Below are 24,013 nucleotides of genomic sequence, written 5' to 3'. Positions count from 1 at the left end.
GGGGGGGAGCGGCGCGTCCGCCGCCCACCTGGGGCCGGGCGAGGGGCGCGGGGTCCGCCCGGGGCGGCGGGGCCTGCTGGAAGGAAGCGGCGCCCGGAATCGGAGCGCCCCGAGCAGCGCGCCTGCGCCGGCACGGCCCGGCCCGGCACGGCACCGCACGGCACGGCACGGCACGGCGGGGCACGGCGGGGCACGGCGCGGGGCCGCCACCTGCCGGGCACCGCCGCCGCCACCGCACCGGGACCCGCACCGGGACCCGCACCGGGACCCGCAACCGGGACCCGCAACCGGGACCGGCACCCGCACCGGGACCCGCACCGGGACCCGCACCGGGACCCACAACCGGGACCCGCAACCGGGACCGGCACCCGCACCGAGACCCACAACCGGGACCCACAACCGGGACCTGCACCGGGACCCACAACCGGGACCCGCACCGGGACCCGCACTGGGACCGCACCAGGACGCACAACCGGGACCCGCACTGGGACCCGCACTGAAACCCACAACCGGGACCCGCACTGGGACCCACACCGGCACCAGGACCTGCACTGGGACCGGGACCCCCACCGGGACCCCCACCGGCCCCACTCCGAGCCATGCTGCCCGCCCGCAGCCCCGGCCCCGTGCCGTCCCCCGGGGCTCCTGCATGGGCCGGGGGTGCCTGCTCGGTGGGTGCTCGCATGGGTGCAAAATAGTACTGAAATAATAGTAAAATAATACTAAAATACTACTACTAAAGCAACGATAAATAATCATAAAATGCTCAAATAACAAGATATTAAAATAACCATATAATATGTAACAATATAATAGAACATAATATAACGTAACATAATATAATACAACATAACATTACGTAATATAATAAAATAAAATATAGCGTTATGTAATACAACATAACCTGACCAAACCTAACATCTAGATGGCCTTCAAGGTCCCTTCCAACCCAACCCATTCTATGCTCCTATAATACGATATCAAGAACAATATTAATACGCATACTGATGATGATGATGGTGGTGATGGGGTGAGGGCGGGGGGGTCCAGCTGCAGCAAGGTGGCCCGGGAGCGGGGACAGCCCTGGGTCGGGCACCTCCCCGCCGTCTCTGTCGCTCCCCGGCTGGCCGCGGTGTCTCGGTGTCAGTGGGAGGCAGCAGGGTGGCAGGGGGGGGACAGCCGGGCCCCCTTCGGTGTTGGGGTCTGTTCCAGCAAGCGAACGGGATGGAAAGAGGGGTGGGAGAGAGGAGACAGCCCAGCGCATCTCCCCACCCGCCACCATGCTGGTCCCTTGGGGTGGGCAGGGATCGGCTGGATCCCCAGCGCATCCATCCCCCCGCGGAGGGGCGCGGGCTCATGGGGGCTGGGGCAGGGCAGCGTTGCCCAGGCAGCGGGTCTGGCAGGACCGGAGAACCCCCTGCTTTCTGCCGAGAGGCCAAACTGGCCACGGGCCACGCTGGCCACGGGCCGCCGGAACGCCGAAGCGCGATGGTGCCTCGCCGACACCGAGGTGGTTGTCACTTCCTGCTCGTGTACAGCAAAGCAGGAAGCCCGGGCACCGGCCTCCCTACACTTTCTGCTTAGCCCTCGCTTCTCCCCGTGCTTCGGGATCCCCCCACCGAGGCATGGGTGACCAAAACCCAGCCCAGCCACGGGGGACAATGCCAGCGGCTCCGCTGGCCCGGGGAGGCTCTGAAGAATGTCATTGCATGGGAGGAGATTGCGGCCAACTTCCCTGCATTGAGCGTGATACCCCCAAGCGTGTTGGGGGGTGAGGGGGCAGGAACCCTTCCCACCCACCCCCGGCCCTCTCCTGGGACAGGGGCTCAAAAAACAAGCCCTGAGACCTGGCCCTGCGTGGCTGGGAAGGGAGGATGCTCTCCCTGGGATGAGGGGACCGGTAAGATGTCTGTGAAGGGGACAAGGGGACCACAGGAGGTGGGGAATGTCAGGGGACAGAGCCAGGGAGATCCCAGTGGCGCAGGGAGCAGGTTGCAAAGCCCGGCTTGTTTTTAGGGAGCACATCCTTCCTCCTACAGTGTGTGGGAAAGAGCCTGGGATTTGCTGCTGGATTCAGGCACCCCCGGGCCTTCACAGCCCCAAGGGCTGGGCGGGTTCACGCGGCATCGGAGGGTGGGGAGCGGGCTCCTCCTCGCACAGCCCCCGAGCAGAGCAGTCTTGGGAGGAAATGAAACCAGCTCATGCATCTGTTTGCACCAGAAATGCACCCACAGATGCAACCCCGAAGCCAGCCACGCTCACATCGGCGCACCCCCCCGGGCTTGCACACGCACCGACACACCGGTGCACGCTCACGAGCACAGACGAGCGTGCAAGCACGTGTGCATGGTGTGGGTGTGCACATGCCAACGCCCGGTTGCACACCCGGCACGTACCAACCCAGCATCACCGCTCTCTTCTCGGGGTAAAAGACGCAGCCCATCGGGCTGCCTGCAGCTCGGGGCCTGCCTGAGCTCCTGCCTGCCCTCTCCCTGCCAGATGTCACCCGCTGGGATGGCCAGCCCCGCTGGCTGTCCCCCCCACTGCTGCGCAGACCCCCACCCGGGTGGACTGCACCCAGGGGTGACACAGCCACGGGGACCAGAGACTGAGGAGAAAGCGGATGAGTCTCAGGTTCTTCCCTCCAGCTGTTTCCATCAGCGGGTGGGAATTTCAAGCGAATTTTCTGTGTGACAGTAACTAGAAGTCCAGAAATATCCTTCCTCACAGGGCCCCTGGATCTGGGCGTCCCCTCTCCCTGGGGCTGGGGAGCAGCACAGAGCTGGTGGGTCTCAGCCCTTGGATGAAGAGACCAGGCATGAACCCAGCCTGGTGGGCAATTGTGCCTGATCTCAGGTTTTCTCAATCCATCAGACCTAGGAAGAGGGAAATAACCCAATGAGCTGCTGTTAAGGTTTTTTTTCCTCCCCTCCAAAGTTCCATCCCTGAGGCAGCCGGTCTTGGGGACAACCAGCACCCGCAGGGACAGCAGGAAGGGTGACGCAGGTGATGGTGGACAAGGCTGGGCCATGCAGGAGACCCGGAGGGGATTCCTCACTGCAATGTCCTGGCTGGGATTTCTCCTGGGGAAGGGTCTTGGCTTGTGGGTGGGTGATGCCCTGGCTGGAGGGCGGGGAAGGATGGATTTGGCCGGCCGGGATGATGCGTGGGCAGCCATCTCCTTGCCTCGCACCAGGAGAGGGGGCCCTTCAGCTGGTGGGAATCGGCAGGAAAAGGGAAAATAAAGGGAAAAAAAAAAAAAAAAGCAACAAAGGAGGAGCTGAGAATAAAATCCCGAGTGGGTGATATTCCTTTGCTTAAGGGAGCAAAGCGTGGGCAACCCCCCGCCCTGTCGATCTGCCTCTTCTCTACATCCTCTGGCTGGTTTAGTCCCTGTTGGGCAGCAGGTTTGGTGCCTCCGAGGGACCCGGGCAGCGCAGGCTGGATGAGAAGTGGTGGGCAGGGAAAGGGGAGGGTTGCTGCCTTGGACGTATGAGACAGCAGAGAATCTGCAGGCTGGAAACATTGGAGGAAAGCTGGCATGAGAGCTCCCAGCTCATTTGACCCTGGAGAATTCACCTTCGAGCTGCAAAAACCCCGAAGGGAACCAGGTTTGGCTGGTTTGGCGACTCCCAGAGCTACAGGGATGATGGGGGGTGTGGGATGCTCTGCAAGGGGGGTCAGTACCCTAAAGATCCCCCTTCCCAAATGTGTCTTCCCTAGAAAACTCCGAGCAGGGGTAGAACCCCTCGTCCGTCCGTGCTCAGCAGCAGAAGGCACTCGTGGAGCTGGTGTGACAGATGCCACGGGAGGGCGTTCATGTCCCAAACCCCAGCGAGAAGAAACAAAACCGCCTCGGAAGCACCAAAGTGAATTAGGATCCTGTCCCCACCCCCCAGCGCTGGCAGTCGGCCCTGGCTCTCGGGGGGCTTCTCCCTCCTGTGCTGGCCCCAAAAACCCTCGGTTGCAGAGAGCAGCCTCATTTCAAAGGCTCTCCTGGGGAGCCCTCATTTCCAGGATGGTTTTAATTAAAGCAGAAGGGGAGCAGGCTGGGGACACTGCCTCTCGGTGGTGGCTTTTCACCTCCAGTGTGGGATCAGGCTGGACCCCCCACTCTGCCTGTGTGCCCCCCTGGGGAGGGGACCAGCCCGGCTTTACCCACCCTGATGGGGTCCAGGGAGCTGATTTTAGAGGCATGAGAGCGGAGTGACCAACTGGGACCCCTTATTATGGGACCAGTTAGCGGGGGGGTCTACTGGGGGTCATGAGAGCCCATCCCCCTGAATGAGCCCCCCAGATCTACCCTTGCTCTGCAGTAGCCGCTGCTACCCTGCCACCAGCAGACACAGCGCCAGCTTTGGGGACATACAGGTGACTGCCAGCCCTGAAGGCATCCCAGCTGTCCAGCCCACATCCTGCTGCTGACGCTGGGTTTGGGGAGCATCCACAATCCCAGAGGCTTTTGGCTCACACCGACAGTGTGGTGGCAGGACCTGGTGGCTCCTGGGTCCGTGGGGATGTATCTCTGGGGCTGCTCCCCATCTCTCCTGTCTTTTCCTTCCCCCCAATGGAAAATCATGCCTGTGACCATGCCAGGGTGGGGGGACAGCCAGGTTTGAGGCCATCCCCAGGAACCTGGAGTTCTTCTCCAGCAGCACTTTGCGTGCAGGGAGCGGTTATCTCTGCATCTCTGTTGTTCCCTTCTTAGCCTGGGGACAAATTCCATCCTTACCCTCTTTCATGTTCTTTGATTAACAGGTACCTTGTACCTCTAATGACACGGGGCAATCAATCAGCCCAAACACTTCAGAGGGAAGAGGGAAGGGAGGGGTGGGAGGAGGAAGAAGGGTTCTTACTGATTTGGGAGCCCTCAGCATAGGGGCAGAGCCATGAACCAGGTTCAATGTGTCTTGCTCTGTTGGTTCAAGTTCTCCTCCATCCACACGTCCAGCCTAGGTTGAGCAGAGGGCTAGCATCTTCTCCAACCCACTGCAGAAGGAAACTTCACCGGGGGAAGGTCCCACCAGCTCCAGCACCCCAGAAGCTACTCAGTCCTGGAGGGTGAGCAGAGATTTTCTCCTCCAAAAGGCATCAACCAGTCATTATCCCTGCTGCAAAATGGCTGCTCCTGGGGTTTGAGGCATGGCAAAGCCTGACTCTGGCCCAGGAGTGGAGCTACAAAGAGAAAGATGGTGTTTGAGGGTTTCCTTCTCCATGGAAAGGAGTTCCCGAGGCCTGCTGGTGCAGTGGGGCAAGCTGGATGCCAGGGCAAAGCCTACCAAGCTTAGAGGATCAGCTGCCACCAGCTCAGAGGGAGGTGTCCCCAAAACCACTGGCAGAAAGAAAGCATGCATGGCTCAGAAATAGAGTTTAAGGTGCAATTCAGAGCTTTATTTTAAGCTCTAGGCCATCAAGGGATTATATTTTTTATGTCAAGGGACTGTCACCAGTGTTGGGGACAAGCAGTAAAAGGGAGACATCCAAGAGTCAATCCCCACGGGGAGATGATCCCTCATAACAGATCTCACTGGAGAATAAATAAACAGACAAAGGAAAGAAGTTGGAAATACAAGATGTGTTTTTAATGAGGAGGGTCATTAAGTGTTGGAGCAGCTGCCCTCTTCCTTCCATCTGGGAGGAAGAGCCACAAGTGGTTCCTCTATCCCGTTTCAGGGCTAGGTACGGGTTTTCCTGGCGAGGAAATGCCACCACCTTGAATGCTGGCACCAGGCAGGTGTCAGCTCCAGGGAGAAGGTGTGTGGCTACCTGGACCTTTCCCTGCAGGAATGAGGGAGCTGGGAGTGTCCTGCCTTTGGAAGAGGAGCTGGAGCCCAGCTGCCATGGCTGGTCTGCTGACTCATTTTAAAACCGACAATAAAAGCAATTGGCCATGGAGTGATAAAAGCTCCCCTGACTTATCACCGCCCGGTTCCAGTAAGAAAATCACGGCACTTGCAGGCTACCTGGGGAGTAATTGGAGGGCTTAATTGAGGAAGATCATTAGGGGGAAGCAAAGATAGGGGAGCTGGAGTCCCTTACCTACTGTGAGCAATCGGGGCTTTCATGACAAGGGTCAATGGATTTGTTTATCAAGAGGAAACGGGGAAGAGGAGGTGGTGAAGAGCTGAGATCCTACACCCCCGAAGGGAGCAGGGTGCCCCTGTCCCTTCCTCGCAGAGGGCCTCTGGGTGGGGGGATTTAGGGGTGCAGCTCTGCTTCAGAGCAAAGAGCAGTGCTGAGCTGGGGCACCTCATTTGCTGCTCAGCCCGTGCTCACTGCTCTCCTCCCTGCATGCTGGGGGCTGCCAAGACACCCAGCAGGGAAAACATCTGGTGAAGGAGCCTGCTCAGCTTTGATCTTCCAACTGTATTGTCCAGGAGCGGGGGCAGGATGCCTGGCCTGGGGGTTGGGGTGGCTGGGACTGAAGGGACACTGTCTGCAGCATCCCCAGCAAGAAAACTGGGACCTCACCTGGGGTCACCAGGCTGTTGGGCGGACCAGAATGCCCAAGCAGATGTGTGAGTGCAGGGACATCAGAGCAAGGTCTCAGAGGGTCCTTCTGCCTGTGCAAGCTGCCTGGAAAGGCATCCCACAGCTGCATGGGATGTCTCCATTGGCATCAAGGGGAGGGAGAGATGCCAAATGAAGATGGGGCTTTATAAGTGGAGCATTTCGCCTCCAACACCATGAAGAGAAGGGCTGCGTAGGAAAGGATAACCACCTGGCTATTTCTCTCCCCTTGAGCCTTTTCCCTTCCCCTTCTCCATCCTGACACTGGGATGACTTTTTCTCCCAGGTCTCTGGTCTCCAGGCTGTACCCGATGCAGACTGGCAGCAGTGTCCCCAAGGGAGGCAATCAGCCCTTGATAAATGTATCTCGGGGAGACCTTCCACCAGCAAGTGGCTGTTTCACCTCAGTAATGTTAATATTAATCTGCTTATCTGCCCCGGGGCAATAAAACACTCATCTCCAAAGGAGAAAAAAAAATTCCCACTGTTCTTTCTTTATATCTGCACTTGCTTATTGCGGGCCTTATCAGCAAACACAGCCAGCCTTCAGGGCAAGAGAGTCACGCAATGGCTCCAGCAAACGGGGCCTCTGGTCCTACACCAGCATCAGCATCGCGTGTTCCCACTGCAGCTGGAGTCACGGGGCCAAGTCCACGAGAGCCTCTCCACCCCACGGCGTGACATGCTGCTGCTGAGTCCCTGGCGGTCCCAGTGCTCTCTTGAATCACCATGTTAGGCACTGAGAGACCCAGATCCACATCCAGGATGATCCCACCTTCCCTTGCAGTAGATGAATGCCAGCTTTGGGATGTCCCTCGTGGACAGGTGGTTCTTGACTCTATTGCCTTGTCCTGTGGCCCTTGTCATAAGTAGCAGAGATGTTATTTGGCTGATGGACCTCATAGCTTGCCCCAAACCATGCACTTTTCATCCAAGATCTCTGATAGCCTGCAGCTCAAACCATGGTCTGGAGCTCCCAGTCCTCACCCTTTCTTTTCCTGAAATATCAGGATTATGACATTAAGCAGTGAAGACAAAGCCAGTAGGACACAGAGTGAAGCTGCTCAGGGTGGTTCAATGAATTCACGTGGGTCTGAGGCTGTACTGTGTCAGTGTTTCACCACAAATTGGTGACCAGGCAAGACCTGGACACAGAGAGACAGAGTTACTCCTTTTAATTCAGGCTTGTTTAGCGGGTCTGAACACCTCCCTGTGCTAGCTGGAATCTCCCTGAAGTCTTGGGCAATCAGCTTCTCCATTTTCTTCCCCAACACACTCTTTCATTTCTCTCTCTTCTTGGAAGTTTTTGTGCAATGCATGATGAGTGATTGGTATTTGGACCTGAAAGGAACTCTCATTGGTCAGGGTCTGGGGCTCTGGCTGAGCAGATTGCACCCATGGGAACCGATTCAAGAGCAGTGCGTGTTGCACCGGATGGTTATATTTGTTCCTGTATCATTGCTTGCCAGGTGCTGGGTTGGCTAAGATGGCTTTGCGTGCAAGTTGAAGAAAAGGAGGCATCTGGCTCTACTGGCATGGGTTGACTGGCAGCCAATGTAAACTCTTGGGTTTGAGTTAGAGGAAGTCCTGTTCTTCTCTGCCCTGTTGTGAAAACAACCTTGCTCCAGTCCAGAATACCAGCAGCTTGACTTTCTCAATAGTAAGAGGTAAAGGTGTCCTTCTTCATGTCCTTCAGGGCCAGCAGTTACTGTGGTAAATGAGGCTTAAGTCCTCCAACACACTGGTCCCTCCAGAGAGGCTTCACTCATTTGAAGGATCCCTCCCATTTTTCTGAAGAAAGTAATCTGAGCAGCAGGAGAACCCGTGGTGCAAGGTTATCTGATAGATTCTCAAAGAGGCACTGAAGTGCTTTGAGCTCCTCTATGGACAAAGACAAACCTCTTCTGAATGGGATCTTAGAGTGACATGACAAATCAGCTTAGGCAATTAAAAACATAGTGTAGAAACAAGGGAACAGGCTGTCCTTAGAGGACTTGGAGAAGTATTAGCATTTTCCCAAGATTTCCAAGGGTTTTTCGCTGCAGATGCATCTACAGCAAAGGTAAATTTCAACCAGTGAAAACTTGTCCCAATTAGTCTGGAAATAGTGATTCTGGCTAGACCTCAAAAACATCATCCTCCTCGTCACCCAAGCTTTGGGCATCAGTTCAGCCAAGATCTTAAACATCGCTGGAGGCTGTGGGATTATGGCATGGGTTGGCTGTCCTTCAGCCCTCTAAGAGCGATTCTAAAAGAATACAGCCCAAAGGTATTCAGATAGACTGCTTTGGGGTACCTTCCCTTCCCCTCTAGCAAAAGACAGTTCACACACCCCGTAAATGTGATTTGTGATACTAAGACCAGATGTGATGGAATAGCCAACATTTGATGGAACAGCCAACATTAGAAATGCTGGGAAATGAAAAAGGCAAGAAATGCTACAAAGAGAACAAGATAAGACAGGAGTTTCAAAGGCTTCAGTTTACTATATCATCCCGTAAAGCTGTACCAGACCCAGCTTTGCTACAAGGACACCCAGGTCTTCGCCCCCCCAGCGATGTCTGGGCAATGGATAAGCCCACTGCTCAGTTCATGCTCTTCGTGGGGAAGCGCTGCTTGACCTGGAAGTGCTCACATCTTTTGTGCTTCAGGGTCAGCCCATAGAGCGGCGTCATGTCCACCTTCTTGCCATCGCAGACACTGAACTCCAGCTGCTGTAGCAAGGTGGACAGGAAAAGGAAGACCTGCCACCTGGCAATGGGTTCCCCAATGCACTTCCTTTTCCCCAGGCCGAAAATCAGCACCTTCTCCCCAGCCACTTTGTTCACTTCGGTCCCTCCAGCACTGAGGAAACGCTCCGGGTTGAAGGTCAGTGGATCCTTCCAAAGTTTCCTGGAAGGGAAAACATCAAGTGCTGAGATGGTGTCCCCTGGCCACGAGTGTAGGGGAGATGCTGGAGCGTGGGAGCTGTCAGTAAGAATATCCCTGAATTTAATAAATAGCTCACCTGCTCCCTTTTCTCTTAAAGCAGGTTGCCCCTACTTCTGCCCAAGAAGATAACTCTGCGGGAAGGGTCCCGTATGTCACTGCAGGAGGCTTTCTGCCTCAGAAGGTACTTACTCGTCATGATTCACTTGCCACTGATTGACAAACACGCAGCGGTCCTTGGGGATGTAGTAGCCGTTCAGCACTGTGTCCCTGGTCGTGCTGAAGAGAGAAAAGACTCTTAAGAGTTTGGGAAGCAAAAAGGTTTTTCTGCATCCTCGGGGGACTGTTTGCTCCTAATGCTGCTGAAGTAAGGAGATGGCTGTATGAGGGGCAGTTGCATTGTCCGTGAGCTGGATTGGGCAACCCCTACCTGAGCTGGGTGGAGTATCTTCAGTGAATTGCTCTTTGAGAGCTCCTACAATGCCCTGCACAAGTGCTGTGAGCTCCCCATGTCCACAATTTGCAACCTGTGAAGCGTTCTACAAGTTGATAATAATCTCCCTGCCTCTCACCACACTGCTGTCCGTGTGGCTGCCTCGAGATGCCTCGAGTCCACCTTGTCCCTCCACCTCCTTTGCCCATACCTGTGTGGGATGGTGAAGGGCAGGAAGGAGGAGTGCCTGAACATCTCCAGGATAAAGGCTTCTGTGTAGGGCAGCGTGCCCCGGTCCGACAGCCTCGGTCTCCTCTCCCGGCCGATGGTCTGGTCTGCGGGATGTCAAGAGGAGGGAACAGGTTGGGGTCAGCCCTGACCAGAGAGGTTTTGGCCCTGGAGGAAGTAGGTTCATGGACTCACCTAGTTCTTCCTGGATCTTCTTCTGGATGTTGGGGTATGTCACGAGATACATGAGGCTCCAGGACAGGCCAGTTGTCACAGTGTCAAAGCCTGGTCAAAGAGGAAAGCATGTAGATGAGGTCTGTACAACACACAGGGCACGGGCCTTGGCTTGCTGCTTAACCATCACATGGAGCAGTCCTGGATGGCTAAGAAGGCAGAGGACATCCTCAGCACACAGTAAGGCTTGGGTTTCTATCCTTTGCTAAAATATTCTGCTCTCAATCATCCTGATTTACCCTTGGGTCATGTCAGGTTTGTATAACTTCTCTGGAATCGGGGGAGTTTCCAAGAGTAACTCAAAGATGAATCAGTCAATAGACATCTCCCTCAACCAGGAAAAGGCACCCTGGCTTGTGAAGCTTGGCTGAGCTATAAGCTGTGCCCTTCGCTTTTCCCTGAAGCCTCTTTCCAGAGCTAATGTCCCATGCTAGTCTCTAGGGGTGTCCCTGAAAGGTCCAGGAAGACCAGCGAGCAAGAGAACAAGTGCTTAGACCCAAATCGGCTGCCTGGTGTTGGACAAAGATGGGTCAGAGAGAGCTATAACACAAGGAGCCTGAGAAAATCGGCAGTAGCTGAGGGACTGGTGGGAAAAGATACCTGCTCCAAAGAGATCATTCACAAGGTTGACGATCTTCTCCTTAGGGATCTGCATGGCAGTATTTGCTTCCACTTTTTTATCCAGGCACTGCTCAATGAGGGAGTCAGTGATGTCTCGGATGTTGTTCTGAGAGGAAGAGAAGAAAGTCATGGCAGCACAACCAGCAGAGGAATGGGTGTCACTGAGCAACAGCCTGATGTGAGCGGAGCCTAGGGTCATACAAGCTCTGGAGAACATCATCTTTCAGCCCCATGGTCCCTACTGCTTTTGGAACCTATGAAAACAAGGAGATGGTTCTGCAGGGAACCTTTGGCATAGATCAGATGTTCAACCAACAAGCTGGCCCTATCACACAAGACCATGGAGGAGAAGAGGACTGCAGGACTGCACATGGAGAGACTACAGGTGAGGGAGACTCCAGCTGGACTTGTTACATGCAGCAATACCTGCAAGAATGTAGATGTCCATTGATGCTTGACTGCAAGAAGTAAAACAACTCACTACTAGAGAGGGGCAGAGAGCGGGGACGCACCTCTGGTGCAGGTGAGGGTCCTGCAAGCTCTTACCTCGTTAAAGGTTTCGTAGTGCTCTTTGACAATCTTCTGCAGGAAATGGACGAATCGCTTGTTGAAATCTTTAAATAAAGTCATGGTGCGGCTGGGAAGATACTGGAGCACAGGGATGAAGTCAGCAGGGTTGCCAGAAGCAGCCACATTGCCAAACTGCTCACTTACATTCACTATATTGAGCAGCTCTTGGTCATTGTGGTCGTAACGCTTGCCAAAGCACATGGCACAGATGACGTTGGCCACAGAGACCACCAGGTACCGGTAAGGGTCAAAGCTCTTCTCCTCATCCATCAGCCGCAGGAACTTGGTGACCAGGTAGTCAGCCTCCTTGGAGACGTGCTCCTCCAGGAGGCAGATGGAAGAGGAGGTGGGGCTGGGGGCGATGGAGAAGGTCTTCAGGGCGTTCTGGGCCAGCTTTCGGCGGGCTTTCCACACCTCCCCTGATTCGGGGCTGAAGGTCAGGCTCTGGCCATCTGTAACATAACGGAAGCTGTGGAGGTCCGGGCGCCCCAGGAAGTCATCTCCTTGCTTCACCAGGGCTTGCTTGATGGTGTCCAACCCGCTCAGCACCAGCACGGGCCGGGTGCCGATCCTGACCTCCATCACATCCCCATACTTCTGGCTCAGCCTGGTCAGGGCCAGGTGCGTGTCCTTCCTCAGCTCCAGCACGTTGCCGAGGATGGGGTAGCCTCTGGGTCCTGGGGGGCTCTTCAGCCCCTGGGGCACATGCTGCCGGAGGGACTGGATGAGCAGGAAGACCAGGCAGAAGACGGCAGCCACAAGGAGGACCTCAGTGGCTGAGACAATGCCTTGGCTTCCCACCAGCGACATCGCAGCCTTCATCGCTGCTGGCATGTAGGAACCCTAAAGGAATTAACCAGAAGTGTGGCAAAGAGCCAGGATTAGCAAGAGGTTGAGTTCTGCAGGTGTTTCTGATGCTGAGGAAGGGCACCAAGGGTGATGGAGCTGCCTGTGCAGCACTTTGGGGTTTTCAAGGGGGAAAAGCTGGAGACCTATAAAGACCCCAAACCCAGCCATCGTTTAAGGGTGACCTCAGCCCTCCAGAGCCTGTAATGGTGCCCCTTCCCCTGCAGAAGACCCCAGCACCCACTGGCACAGCCTTGGCTCCTGCCCAGGGGAAACGGTCTGTTTGCAACAAGGCACAGAAAACTGCAGCCAAAAAAAGCGCAGGGAGGCAGGAGGAGAGGAACAGCAACTCCTCAGTGAAGCTGGCCCCATGTCCACCAATTCCGTGAGGATCTATAGCCAGGAGGCTGGATCTGCTGGATGACCACCAGTGTGTGGGGGCACGGGGAGCGGGGATGCCACAGGGCTGCCCTGCAGGAACACACGGCTCGCTGGGTGGGCAGGGGAGGGAGGGGAGAGCCTGGCACATGAATTTCTCCTTCAGACCCAAATATGACTTTCCTGGTCCTATATCCCTGTTCAAAACCACACACACACACATGGTCTCTTACCTGCAGGTCCTTGCTCTACCAGGGCTGGTTTTACTGCTTGTGGGTCCCAGCAATGATAGGCAGAGGGTGTCTGGCAGCTGCCTGCCCTGGGGAGCAGAGGGGATCCTCTTCTGCAGCCCAGACCTTCTTCTTCTGCCTCCCGGACCTTCTTCTCTGCCACCTGGAAGGCCACAGCTTTATATGTGCTCCCCTTGTTGCATGGCTGGGTGCTTATCTCTGGGGGGTCACGGCACGAGAGCCCTGGGGAATAGCTATCCATTAACAAATGGGACTGAGTCTGGCTGGAGCCAGCCCAAGAAGCCAGGGAAGATATTTCCTCAGTGCCAAGAGGCTCTGGGGGACAAATGGTGATCTATCCTCCTGCCCACGGCACATGCCTGCCCTAGAGCCCAGGACAGGCAGGCAGAAGGGGGTCCCTAAGCCCTGGCCTGCGGAGGATGGAGGACACGCTCTCAGCATCGCTGTCCTGTGGGATGTGGGTGCCAGCATTTCCCCCCAAAGACCTTTCCTGGGCTGACCAGACTGCTCCCAGTACACATAGAGGGCTGTCACCTCCATGGCCACTCTGGAGGTGCTTCCAGCAGCGAGGGGATGTGTTTGCAGGAAGGGACCCATGGCCACAGCCCTCTCCATCCCCGGGAATCATCTGGCAGGTCCCCGCACCCCAGGACTGGTGGTGGCAGGACCTTCTGTCCCAGCAACAGAGCCAAACTCAGGTTAACGATTGCCCAGGTTCGCGTGAGAAGGCGGCTGGCTCGCTTCCCCTGGCTCCTCCGTGGCAAACAGGCAGCGAGGGAGAGGAGTGGTGGAGCAGAGGGGAGGAGGTGAGCTGGAGAGATAGGAGAGGTGAAAGGGGCAGTGCAGGGCAAGGCTGGGGCAGTTCATCCCTCCGAAAACACAGTGTGGCACCTGGCAGGAGATGTGGGGCTGCTGCTCAAGCTGAAGGAAAATTCAGGGCTTTGGGAAGTGCAGCTGGGATGAGCTGGAGAAGCAGGAATGAGCCAGAGCTTTGGGGTTTGGCCCTAAGTTTCATTTAGTCTTTGAAAACTACAGTGGGAATTTGGCCCAGGTAAAAGCTGAGCTAATATTTAATAAAGGCTTTCAACATCTGGTCTAATCGGGCTCATTAATAGCTATGACGCCGTTCATTAACGTTTGGCAAGAACAGTTACAAAACCCTGGCTGCTAATATTCATTCTGATAATTGCCAGGCACCTCGCAGACCTACCAGTCCCAGCCTCACCAGACAATGCCTCCCAGCGAGGAAGACGTTGGGAGTGCTTTTGGGGAGGCAGGCTGGGGTTTAGTAGGAGCAGGGCGCTGCCTCGCTGACTGGGTCCGGACAGCCTCTCCCATCCCCGTGGATCTGCCCGGCTCCATTGCATGGGGTTTGGGGTGGGGGGGCAGACTGATACCCCCCACCCCAGGCAGCGTCTCAGACCTTGGTGGCCTTGCACTGACGGGGAACCTGCGCCAGCCTCTCCTGATCCATCATATCCCAAAGCGCTGGAGAAGCTGGGAAGGGTCCTGGCACCATATCAGGAATTCCAGAGAGGTTCCCTGGGACCCACCTGCCCCTCTTCCACCCACCCCCCCCCATGCCCTTCCTTGCCCCCCCCCAGCCTCCTCCGTGCTCGCTGCCAAGCCCTGCGAGGGCAGGGTGCCTCCTGATGAGAACAGCGTTAAGAGCTGCCGCCTTGCGTGCCAGGCAGCCTCACGCCCCAAATATATTGTCACCCAACGCCGGGCACCCACCCCGGCCACCGCCCCTCGCTGAGCCCTTGGCTCCCCAGAGCTGGCCGGGGGGGGCAGCCAGCGAGCCGCTGCCGGACCTCGGCCCTTGGCAGGACTCTCATGCTCCTGCCAGTGCTCGTGGATACATCTTGCTTCCCACCGCGGGTCAGTGCTCCGGGGAGGATCCCGGCTGCGTGCCCGTGGGTTTGTCAGCGTGGTCGTGCCAGCATGCGTGTGCAAGGATATACACACGCGAGCAAGAGGACGAGGGTGCCTGCAGGCGTGTGCACGTGTGGCAGAGCACGTGGGTGTGTGAACACGTGCAAAGAGCCCAAATCTGCTGCGCATTTGTAGGCGAGTGAGTTATTTACGCACAGACAAGAAACACGGAGCGTGTCCGTGCACACGAGAGTGTTAAAATACACGTGTGCGCGCTACAGGAGAGCACGGATGCGCATCAGCACTGTATGGGCAGTGTGTGTGTGGAGCCTGTACGTGCGGTAACACGCCTGTACAGGGGCACCTATAGATGGGGTGAATGCCCACCCGCCCCCCCGCCTGTGCGAGCGCAGCGGGACAGGAGGGACGTGGGATCGCGGGGAGCTGTGGGCGTGGGTGCCCGCACGTGTTTTACGAGGTGCCGCGGTGCGTGCGAGCGTGCGTGCGTGGGGACATCTCCGCCTGGGCTTGACGGACACATCGATGTGTCCTGCGTGGTCCGTGTGTCCCAAGCAGTCCCTCTCCCCAGCCGCGGGGAAAGACAAGAGTGGGGGACATTTGCAGAGCGAGTCCCCTGGGGACGGACAGCCCTGCCTGGGACCGTCGGAGCTGCCTGGGGCACCTTTCAGTGTCCCCCGGACCCAAAAGGGGACATTTGCAGTGGCACGACTGACAGCCCCCGCCCCCCCCCCCCCGCCTTTGCACGGTGGGAAACTGCCCTCTCCCCGACTCCCCGTGGCTGGAGAGGGCTGGGATGTCTGTGTCCTATCGAGGGGGACACAAGTGGCAGTGGGGGCTGCTGTCCCCTTGCAGGTGATGGCAGCATCCCGGGGCAGAGGGGATGCAGCCCCGTTACCCCCGACGGTGTACCCGCTGCCGGGGAGCCCCCCCCGCCCCCAGCCAGCCGAGGGGGGCTGATCCTGAGCTGCTCCGGCGCCGCCTTGACCCCGGGCCAGGCTGCTGGACGTGGGGCCACCGCCCTGGTCCTTTAAAAGCCATTTCCCCCCCCACCCACCCATAGCGTGACTGCGAGTGACCGGGACAACCCTCCCGGGTCTGTCCGGAGCCCCTTCGCACGCGATGTCCCCAATGCCACCTCTGGGACCCCCCGGCGGGGCGGGACCCCCGGCCGCTCTCCCCTCTCGCTGTGGCCGGGCTGGGGACCGGGATGCGGGTGGAGGGGGCGAGATTTGGGGTGCGGGCTGGTCCCCCTTGTCCTTCCTGAAGGGCAGGTCCTGGCTTGTCACCCCACGGGGTCCGGGATGGGGGGGCTGGAGCTGTGAACTCTGCCTTTTTGGTCCCCCGAGCATCCCCCCGCCCCCGACGTGACCCCCACCTCCGGCTGCACCCTCTGCCCCATCCCCGCGCCGTCTTGACCCCCGGGCCGCTCTGTGCCCAGGGGACAGGAGGTGACAGAGGGCACGGCCGCTTCTCACGCAAACCTGGACAATCTTTAACCGGGCCGGGGCAGCGAGAGCTGTGACCCCCGGGGCTCCCCCGCCGCCCCCTTCCCCACGGGAAGGCGATCCGGGCTGTGGGCCAGCAGAGCTGCCCCGCAGCGTGGGGCGGGGGGGACACGGATCCGCTGAACCCCCCGGCTCTCCTCCCGCTGCTTTACCGGGGAGCACCGGCGGAGGGACCGGCAAGCCCCCGCCGAGGGGGCGGACCGCTACAGCACCGCGGTGGGGAGGGTGGTCCACGCTCATCCCTGCGTGTTCGGGGAGCCCCGTGGGGGAGTGAATCCCCCCTCCCACCCGGCACGGCGCACACCGGGGCTATTTTCCCACGCTCCCGCTCGCCCCGCGACTTCGGACACCGGGGACGCTCAGGGGCTGCGGGCACCGGCGACCGGGGGGCTGGATGGAGCCGGGTGCCCGCAGCGAAAGCTGCGGGGGGTGGGGGGGGGGCGCAGCGGAGCCAGGGCGCTGCCCGGGGGGGTCGGGGAGGGACCCGGGGCGCGGGACCGGCGCCTTTAAGATCCTGCCGGTAGCGTGACTGGAGTGACCGGGGCGGCGCGGGTTGCCCAAACATCCCGCCCGCTTCGCACGCGATGTCCCCCCCCGGTCTGGAACCCACGGGCGGCACCGGCACCCCCCTCCCGACCCGTCGGGACCCCCCCGCCTCCGCCCGCCGCCTGGCAGCTTCCCCAGCGGGGACACGCAGGGGAGCGGGGCCACGCGTGGGGTGGGGCTGAGCGACCCCTCTCCTGCCACCGCGGGGGGGGAGGGTGTGGGGGTGTGGGGGGGTCCGGGGTAGTTATTGAGGAGTTTGGACGCACGTCAGCTTTGATTAGGCTTCGGTCACGTGACGGGAGGTTGCCGGGCCAATCAGGGCGAGCGGCGATGCATATAAAGCAGGAGCGAAGGGCGAGCGGGGTACCTGCCGGGAGGATCGGGCCCCCAGCCGCCCCGCTCCGGAGGTGAGTACCTGCGGGGCTGCCCGCTGCCGGGCACGGCTCTGCCCGGAGGATGGAGAGCTGCCGGCGGCACTTCCAGCTTCCCCCCGAGGGATGGAAAGCCGGGGGGTGCCCTGCTGCAGGGTGTTCCCCCTCTCTGGCTCCCCAAATCTCCCGTAGCATCCTTCCTGGAGCTGTCAGAAGGTGATTTCTGGGGTGTCCTGGAGGTAACTCTTGTCCCACGGCCCCTCTCGCCCTGAGGTGGCCACGATCCACAGCCCTGGGCTAGGAGGGGGTCCCAACTGGGCTGCACCCACGGGGGTGCGGGGGTCCCAGCAGCCCCCCAGGCTGCTCACCCCGTGGGACCTGGGTGTCCCGTGGGTGGCTGTAGCACCCTGCCAAACCCAAGGGGAGGTGGGATTTCAGACCCAGCCTCTTCCTACCCCTGGCTCAAGAGTTTTCTGAGGTATTTCCGATGGAGCTGGGAGCAGGGTGCCCACAGCCTCCTGGTCGCATGCTACAGCCACAGTTACCTTTTGTGGCCATTGATCTTTAGGAAGATTTGTGGCAACGCTGTATTTAGTTTGCCGGCAAGTGGAGGCTTGGCATGAGCAACCAGATGACTCGAATCAGGAGGATTCAGCTCTCCTATAGTCAAAAACTCTGGAAAACTCTGCAGTAGAAAAGGAAAGGTCCCGTAGTTAAGAGAGCACATCTTCCCTGGCACACTGAGAAAAAGCTGTGGGACCGATTCGTTTCACTCCTGGCGAGCAAAAAACTGCTTTTAAGTGCAAGCAGTATCCTAAAGTGCAGAAAACCGATGCAGCTCTGCATCCCAAGTTAAGCCCAGCTTTCCTGCACACAGTCCTGTGTGGTTGCTACTAAGAACATCTCAAACTAGAGGTGTTCCACAGACCTTCCCCTCTTCATAAAGCCTCTTTGGTTTATTATTAAGGTTCCTACATGCCAGCAGCGATGAAGGCTGCGATGTCACTGGTGGGAAGCCAAGGCATTGTCTCAGCCACCGAGGTCCTCCTCGTGGCTGCCGTCTTCTGCCTGGTCTTCCTGCTCATCCAGTCCCTCCGGCAGCACGTACCCCAGGGGCTGAAGAGCCCCCCAGGACCCAGAGGCTACCCCATCCTCGGCAACGTGCTGGAGCTGAGGAAGGACACGCACCTGGCCCTGACCAGGCTGAGCCAGAAGTATGGGGATGTGATGGAGGTCAGGATCGGCACCCGGCCCGTGCTGGTGCTGAGCGGGTTGGACACCATCAAGCAAGCCCTGGTGAAGCAAGGAGATGACTTCATGGGGCGCCCGGACCTCCACAGCTTCCAATACATTTCGAATGGCCAGAGCCTGGCCTTCAGCCCTGACTCAGGGGAGGTGTGGAAAGCCCGCCGAAAGCTGGCCCAGAACGCCCTGAAGACCTTCTCCATCGCCCCCAGCCCCACCTCCTCTTCCACCTGCCTCCTGGAGGAGCACGTCTCTAAGGAGGCTGACTACCTGGTCACCAAGCTCCTGCAGCTGATGGATGAGGAGAAGAGCTTTGACCTTAACCGGTACCTGGTGGTCTCTGTGGCCAACGTCATCTGTGCCATGTGCTTTGGCAAGCGTTACGACCACAATGACCAAGAGCTGCTCAAGATAGTGAACCTCAGCAATGAATTTGGTGATGTGGCTGCTTCTGGCAACCCCGCTGACTTCATCCCCGTGCTCCAGTATCTTCCCAGCCGCACCATGCAGCTCTTTAAGGACATCAACAGGCGCTTCAGCTTCTTTGTGCAAAAAATTGTCCAGGAGCATTATACCAGCTTTGATAAGGTAAGAGCTCGGATGTGGGTAGAGATGCCTACAACTGCCAGAGGTGCTGCCTGTCTGGCAATGGGGGGGAAGAAGGTACTCCTTTGTCCCCCCACCTCCGCCCAGGAAAGCTCCTTGGCGCTCTCCAATCTGCAGTTAATCCCCCTAGGAGCCAGCACTGCCTGGGGGAGGTTTCCCCCGTCCTGGGTGTCCTTGACCCACTGTCTCTTCCCCAGGAGCACATCCGGGACATCACAGACTCGCTGATTGAGCACTGCCAGGAGAAGGGTGTGGGGGAGGATGCCCGTGTCTCAATCTCCAATGAGAAGATCATCAGCATTGTCAATGACCTCTTTGGGGCAGGTGAGAACATTTCTGAGCGTAAAGCCTTGCTGCCGGGAGCCCGGGGCGGGGGGAGCTGGAGCTGTTGGGGTGAGATCCTGGCCACGCTTGGGTGTTTGGAGCTGCTGCTGGGCTCTCAGGTGCCCTCCCGAGCTATGACCAGAGCAGATGGCTTTTCAGTGACAGCTGATGGGGGAACTGCTCCAAGGCAAACAGCTAGAGTGATGGCATCTGTAAATACCCACTCACCTGTCCTCTTTTGGTAATTAGATGCCTTTTGCATGTCCATCCAGGCTTTGACACTGTGGCAACTGCCTTATCCTGGAGCCTCATGTATGTTGCCTTGTACCCCAATGTCCAGAAGAAGATCCAGGAAGAACTAGGTGAGTCCATGAACCTACTTCCTCCAGGGCCAAAACCTCTCTGGCCAGGGCTGACCCCAACCTGCTCCCTCCTCTTGACCTCCCGCAGACCAGACCATCGGCTGGGAGAGGAGACCGAGGCTGTCGGACCGGGGCACGCTGCCCTACACAGAAGCCTTTATCCTGGAGATGTTCAGGCACTCCTCCTTCCTGCCCTTCACCATCCCGCACAGGTATGGGCTGGAGCGGCTGACATGTTATTTGGGGTTTTTTTGGAGTGGTTTTCTGGGAGGTGCCATTTAGGCAGATAATTGCCTGGGAATCGATCCCTGCTATGGGGAAATATTCCAGTGCACAGCCTGAATTACTGATGTTAAAGCTCCCCATGGTTTTCATACTCACTGATAGTGCTGGGGCCTGTGGCTGCATCTGCTGCCCTCGGTGCTGGCAGCTTCCTGACTTGCTGCCCTCCTGGGATCGAATCCTTTGCTTTGAGGGCAGTTTTAGTCCAAAGCCTTTACTAGTGGGGGGATGGCAAACATCCCTGGGTTTATATTTCCCCCTGCCTTGGGAGAAACCACATCACAACTCATCCAGCTTCTTGAAACTGGAAGCTTTCTGTTTGAGGAAGACTATTCAGTCTCCCAAATACAAACTGGGGTATTTTCTAGCCAGTCCTAAGAGTACAAATAGGGCATTGAAAATGAAACACCCTTAGGAGTTGCCAAGTTTTGTTTTGCCATGAAGCTGCGGCTCTCTTCTTAACTTCTCCTCCCCCCCACCTGTATTTCTTTCAGTACGACAAAAGCGACGGCGTTGAATGGCTATTACATCCCCAAGGATACCTGCGTGTTTATCAACCAGTGGCAAGTGAATCATGATGAGTGAGTATACCAAATCCCCTGTGCTTCTCCGGGATGCGATGGCTTTGCTTGGCATTAAGATCACTCTGATCCTTTAGAGTAACATCCCAAAATCTGAGTTGGTTGTGAAGGCAGGAGAAGGCAGATCGGAGCAAAGACTGTGTGGGTTTGATGCTGAGTCCAGCCTTGGCTCTCCTGGGCATGGAGATGCTCTGTGTTGACTTGGTCACTGGTTCAGCAGTTTCCCAACACCAAGGCTTACCCAATTTGTGTGCAGTAACATGGTGATATCCTCAATGCTCTGGACTTTCCACATATGCGTGAGGGTTGACAGCTTGGGCTGCTGAATAATCAGGAATCGGTAGATCCTCCTGCCAAGCAGCTCTTGTGACTGGGGTTGATGGCTCTGGATGTGCTCAACAGGAACTGCCTGGTTCCCTCTTTCAGGGAGAAAAATGTCCTGACGTGACTCTCATTAAACTCAATAGGCTCATGTCGTTATTGATGATAATCAGCTTTGGTGAATGAAGTGAATCTGGAAACCAAAGCCCCATCTTACCCCTCCACTGCTCTCCAGCAGAGACCTTTCGGGAGCAGGGGAGTAGGTTGACTAAGGCTTGATACAGAAGGTGGTTCCCATATCAGGTATTTTGGATCAGAAACTCAAGATGTTTGTATCCTAATAGCCCAGCAGCACAGAAACATTACAGTATTCCTTCTGCTCCTGCATATGCTGGTGAGCATTGCAGTGGGAACGCTGCCTTTAGGGCCAGAGAAGATTCCCCATATCCAAGCAGAAATTTGCAGCTAAGACACTGGAAAACCCCATCTGACACTTCCCAGCAGCTGAGCTGGGACAGTCTGGGAAGTTTTGCTGGGAGGATTCAAGGTGGGAAAACCCTCAGGTCTCCATCCTTCCTTTTCTAAGAGCTGCTGACTGATTTCTGTGCTCTCTTTTTGGCTGAAACTGCAGGATCTCTAGCTATTGCATGCTGAATTAAATCTGTCTCTGGTATCTGCACAGGCAAACACCATCTGAATTTGAAAGAGGTTTCAACAGACTGAGCTGATGGGGTCTGACATGTAGTTGGCATCAGGGATAGAGGTTGCCAAAGTGTTTGAATGGTGACATGAGAAAGCATTGCAATGCTTCTCTGCGAGGAGTTTTTTTGATTGCTGTCCCCATCACAATGGGTGAAAATGGTTTCCTCAGGTGTGTCTCTTTTCTGCTCCAGGAAGCTTTGGAAGGACCCCTCAACGTTCAACCCTGAGCGGTTCCTTAATGCCGCGGGGACTGAAATAAGCAGGACAGAGAGCGACAAAGTGCTGGCTTTTGGCTTGGGAAAGAGGCGATGCATCGGGGAGTCCATTGGCCGGTGGGAGGTCTTCCTCTTCTTGGCCACTATGCTGCAGCAGCTGGAGTTCAGCCTCCGCCCTGGGGAGGAGGTGGACATCACTCCTCAGTACGGACTGACAATGAAATACAAGAAATGCGAGTGCTTCCAGATTAAGAAGCGTTTCCCCATGAAGAGCTCTCCATAAGCTGCAGGAGGAAGCACCGCTTTGCAGAAGAAAGCCAGCCCTCAGTTGGACACTCAGCCTGCTTTTTGCTGACGCTTTCTAGAAGCTAGCACAGCCCCTCGCTGTGTCGTTTCACTGGAGGCTTCATCATCTCATGTAAATGCGAGCGGGGAGGAACAAAGCCAGCTTTGTCGGGCTCCTCGCAGCCCCCCTAGCCAGCTTCATTGCCCTTGCCTGCAGAAAAGCTCATCCCTCTTGGGGAGGTCCAGGGGAACCGCAGCCCTGCGGTGGGGAGGAGGGTGCTTTGGGCTGGGAGAAACGGTGTGGGATGACAGTAGGGGTGTCCTCGCCCTGCCCAGAGCCACGGGTAGAGCCGGAGCTGCCATGGGCAACTCCCTTCATCCACCAATCAGGAATAAACCTGCAGGTTCTTCCCTGAGAAACCTGGCCAGTCTTTTCCCACAGGGTGAAAAACTTTCAAGCTTGTTTGGCAGAGCTGTTTGCAAAGCCTTCATCTCCTTATGCTGATGGGAACAGGCTCTCCCTGATGCTCCAGGTGCCTTCTGAAGGGCTCTCGAGGTGATGCGAAGGCCAGACCTACCCCTGTGCCAGCACCCATCTCGAGTGGACCCGTTCTGGGTGCTCCCTCGTACAGCTAAATTCCCTCAATGTAAATTCATGAAATGAATCCCTGAGTGTTTCTACCAATCCTTGGTGACAGCCTACTAGGGAAAAAACAAAAATATCCATAAGTAGTGCTGTTCACAGGCTGAGATATTAGCTAAACTCCTAACAAGAAGCCGCCTGGAAAATATCAAAGGACTGAGAATAAGGGATAAGAAGCAGTAAGAGGCACAGTAGAACACTTCTGGCTTTCAGACTATGTATTTGCTGCTTTTAACTTTTTTTTTTTTTAAAAAAAAAACCAAGCAATAGATTTCTATATTCAAACTAGTGAAAGAGCAAGGGTTTGAGGACTGCAGAAAATGCACTGCCTTACGTTGCAGTCCGCTTTAGCCAGCGTGAAGGTGAATTCTCATGGCAAACAGAGCAGTGATTCCTGCTTGTTTGTACCTGTGTGGAACAGATCCATATGCTGGGATATAAATTGCACACTATTTCTAACTCAATAAATACTTATATGAAAGTTCCTTAAGTTTCTTGCTGGTTTTATTCCACTGGGAAAAATTTTTTTTTGGAGGGGACACACCCCACACCTCTCTATCATCCTTAAAAATCTGACTTGGATATGTTGGATCAGGGTTTTTCCTATGGGGACATGAACGGGCTGTTCCTTTACTGTCAGGGCTGTGACACCAGTGGCATTAGGGGGAGTTTTTAGTCTTTATTGGTGATGGCTCTGGTCTTCTCCCTGTGTATATAGAGAAGCTAAAGCGTCAGCTGGCATTTGCTAAGAGATGATGCCAAGCTCCAGTTCAGTTCAGGATTTCATTAAAAATCAGGACTAGCCCTTCTATCCCTGGGAAAAAAAAAAAAAAAAAAAATCAATGGCTTCAAAACAGCCTTTCACAACTCTCAGGGAGGTGATCCACAGAGCGATGCTTCAGGCCATCGCCTGATCCGTGCTTCCCTGTCTCAGAACATGATTATTTCTGAGGCTTGCATAACTTCCCTTAAAAAAAAAAAAAAGGGCAATAAACATTAAATTGCCATGCAAACAATAAGGGAGTATATAGAAAATTGGGGTCTGTGCATACCTGAAGTGGCATCCCTGCAGGGACCAGCCCTCCAGAGTTTCCAGCTTTGTGGGGCAGGAAACTGCTCTTGTCTTACAG

General features: G+C 56.5%; 2 protein-coding genes across 2 annotated transcripts; one reads left to right on the top strand and one right to left on the bottom strand.

The window, feature by feature from the left end:
- Positions 1 to 8,976: 8,976 nt before the first annotated feature.
- On the bottom strand, positions 8,977 to 13,120 carry LOC141948105 (cytochrome P450 1A5-like). Its single transcript, XM_074880136.1, has 7 exons — positions 12,982 to 13,120; positions 11,501 to 12,367; positions 10,934 to 11,060; positions 10,295 to 10,384; positions 10,083 to 10,206; positions 9,631 to 9,717; positions 8,977 to 9,402 (listed from the first exon to the last, which is right to left on the bottom strand). The coding sequence occupies exons 2-7, from the start codon at positions 12,356 to 12,358 to the stop codon at positions 9,096 to 9,098; spliced, it is 1,593 nt and encodes a 530-aa protein (XP_074736237.1). The 5' UTR covers positions 12,359 to 12,367; positions 12,982 to 13,120; the 3' UTR covers positions 8,977 to 9,095.
- Positions 13,121 to 17,325: 4,205 nt separating this feature from the next.
- LOC141948117 (cytochrome P450 1A4-like) lies at positions 17,326 to 23,368 on the top strand. Its single transcript, XM_074880171.1, has 7 exons — positions 17,326 to 17,353; positions 18,285 to 19,150; positions 19,366 to 19,492; positions 19,765 to 19,854; positions 19,943 to 20,066; positions 20,631 to 20,717; positions 21,932 to 23,368. The coding sequence occupies exons 2-7, from the start codon at positions 18,293 to 18,295 to the stop codon at positions 22,236 to 22,238; spliced, it is 1,593 nt and encodes a 530-aa protein (XP_074736272.1). The 5' UTR covers positions 17,326 to 17,353; positions 18,285 to 18,292; the 3' UTR covers positions 22,239 to 23,368.
- Positions 23,369 to 24,013: the final 645 nt, after the last annotated feature.

This window comes from Strix uralensis, chromosome 11 (assembly GCF_047716275.1).
Source record: "Strix uralensis isolate ZFMK-TIS-50842 chromosome 11, bStrUra1, whole genome shotgun sequence".
Taxonomy (NCBI): domain Eukaryota; kingdom Metazoa; phylum Chordata; class Aves; order Strigiformes; family Strigidae; genus Strix; species Strix uralensis.
This window is presented reverse-complemented; position numbering and strand designations above follow the sequence as displayed.

Bases quoted from the DNA above. Each gene is read 5' to 3' on its own strand.
- LOC141948105 (XM_074880136.1), bottom strand. From the start codon at position 12,358: ATGCCAGCAGCGATGAAGGCTGCGATGTCGCTGGTGGGAAGCCAAGGC. The intron at 10,385-10,933 runs GTATCTTTTCCC...CTCTTTGACCAG, and splicing joins GAATGATCTCTTTGGAGCAG to GCTTTGACACTGTGACAACT. The intron at 9,718-10,082 runs GTATGGGCAAAG...TTCTCTCTTCAG, and splicing joins CCCTTCACCATCCCACACAG to CACGACCAGGGACACAGTGC.
- LOC141948117 (XM_074880171.1), top strand. From the start codon at position 18,293: ATGCCAGCAGCGATGAAGGCTGCGATGTCACTGGTGGGAAGCCAAGGC. The intron at 19,151-19,365 runs GTAAGAGCTCGG...TCTCTTCCCCAG, and splicing joins ATTATACCAGCTTTGATAAG to GAGCACATCCGGGACATCAC. The intron at 20,067-20,630 runs GTATGGGCTGGA...TATTTCTTTCAG, and splicing joins CCCTTCACCATCCCGCACAG to TACGACAAAAGCGACGGCGT.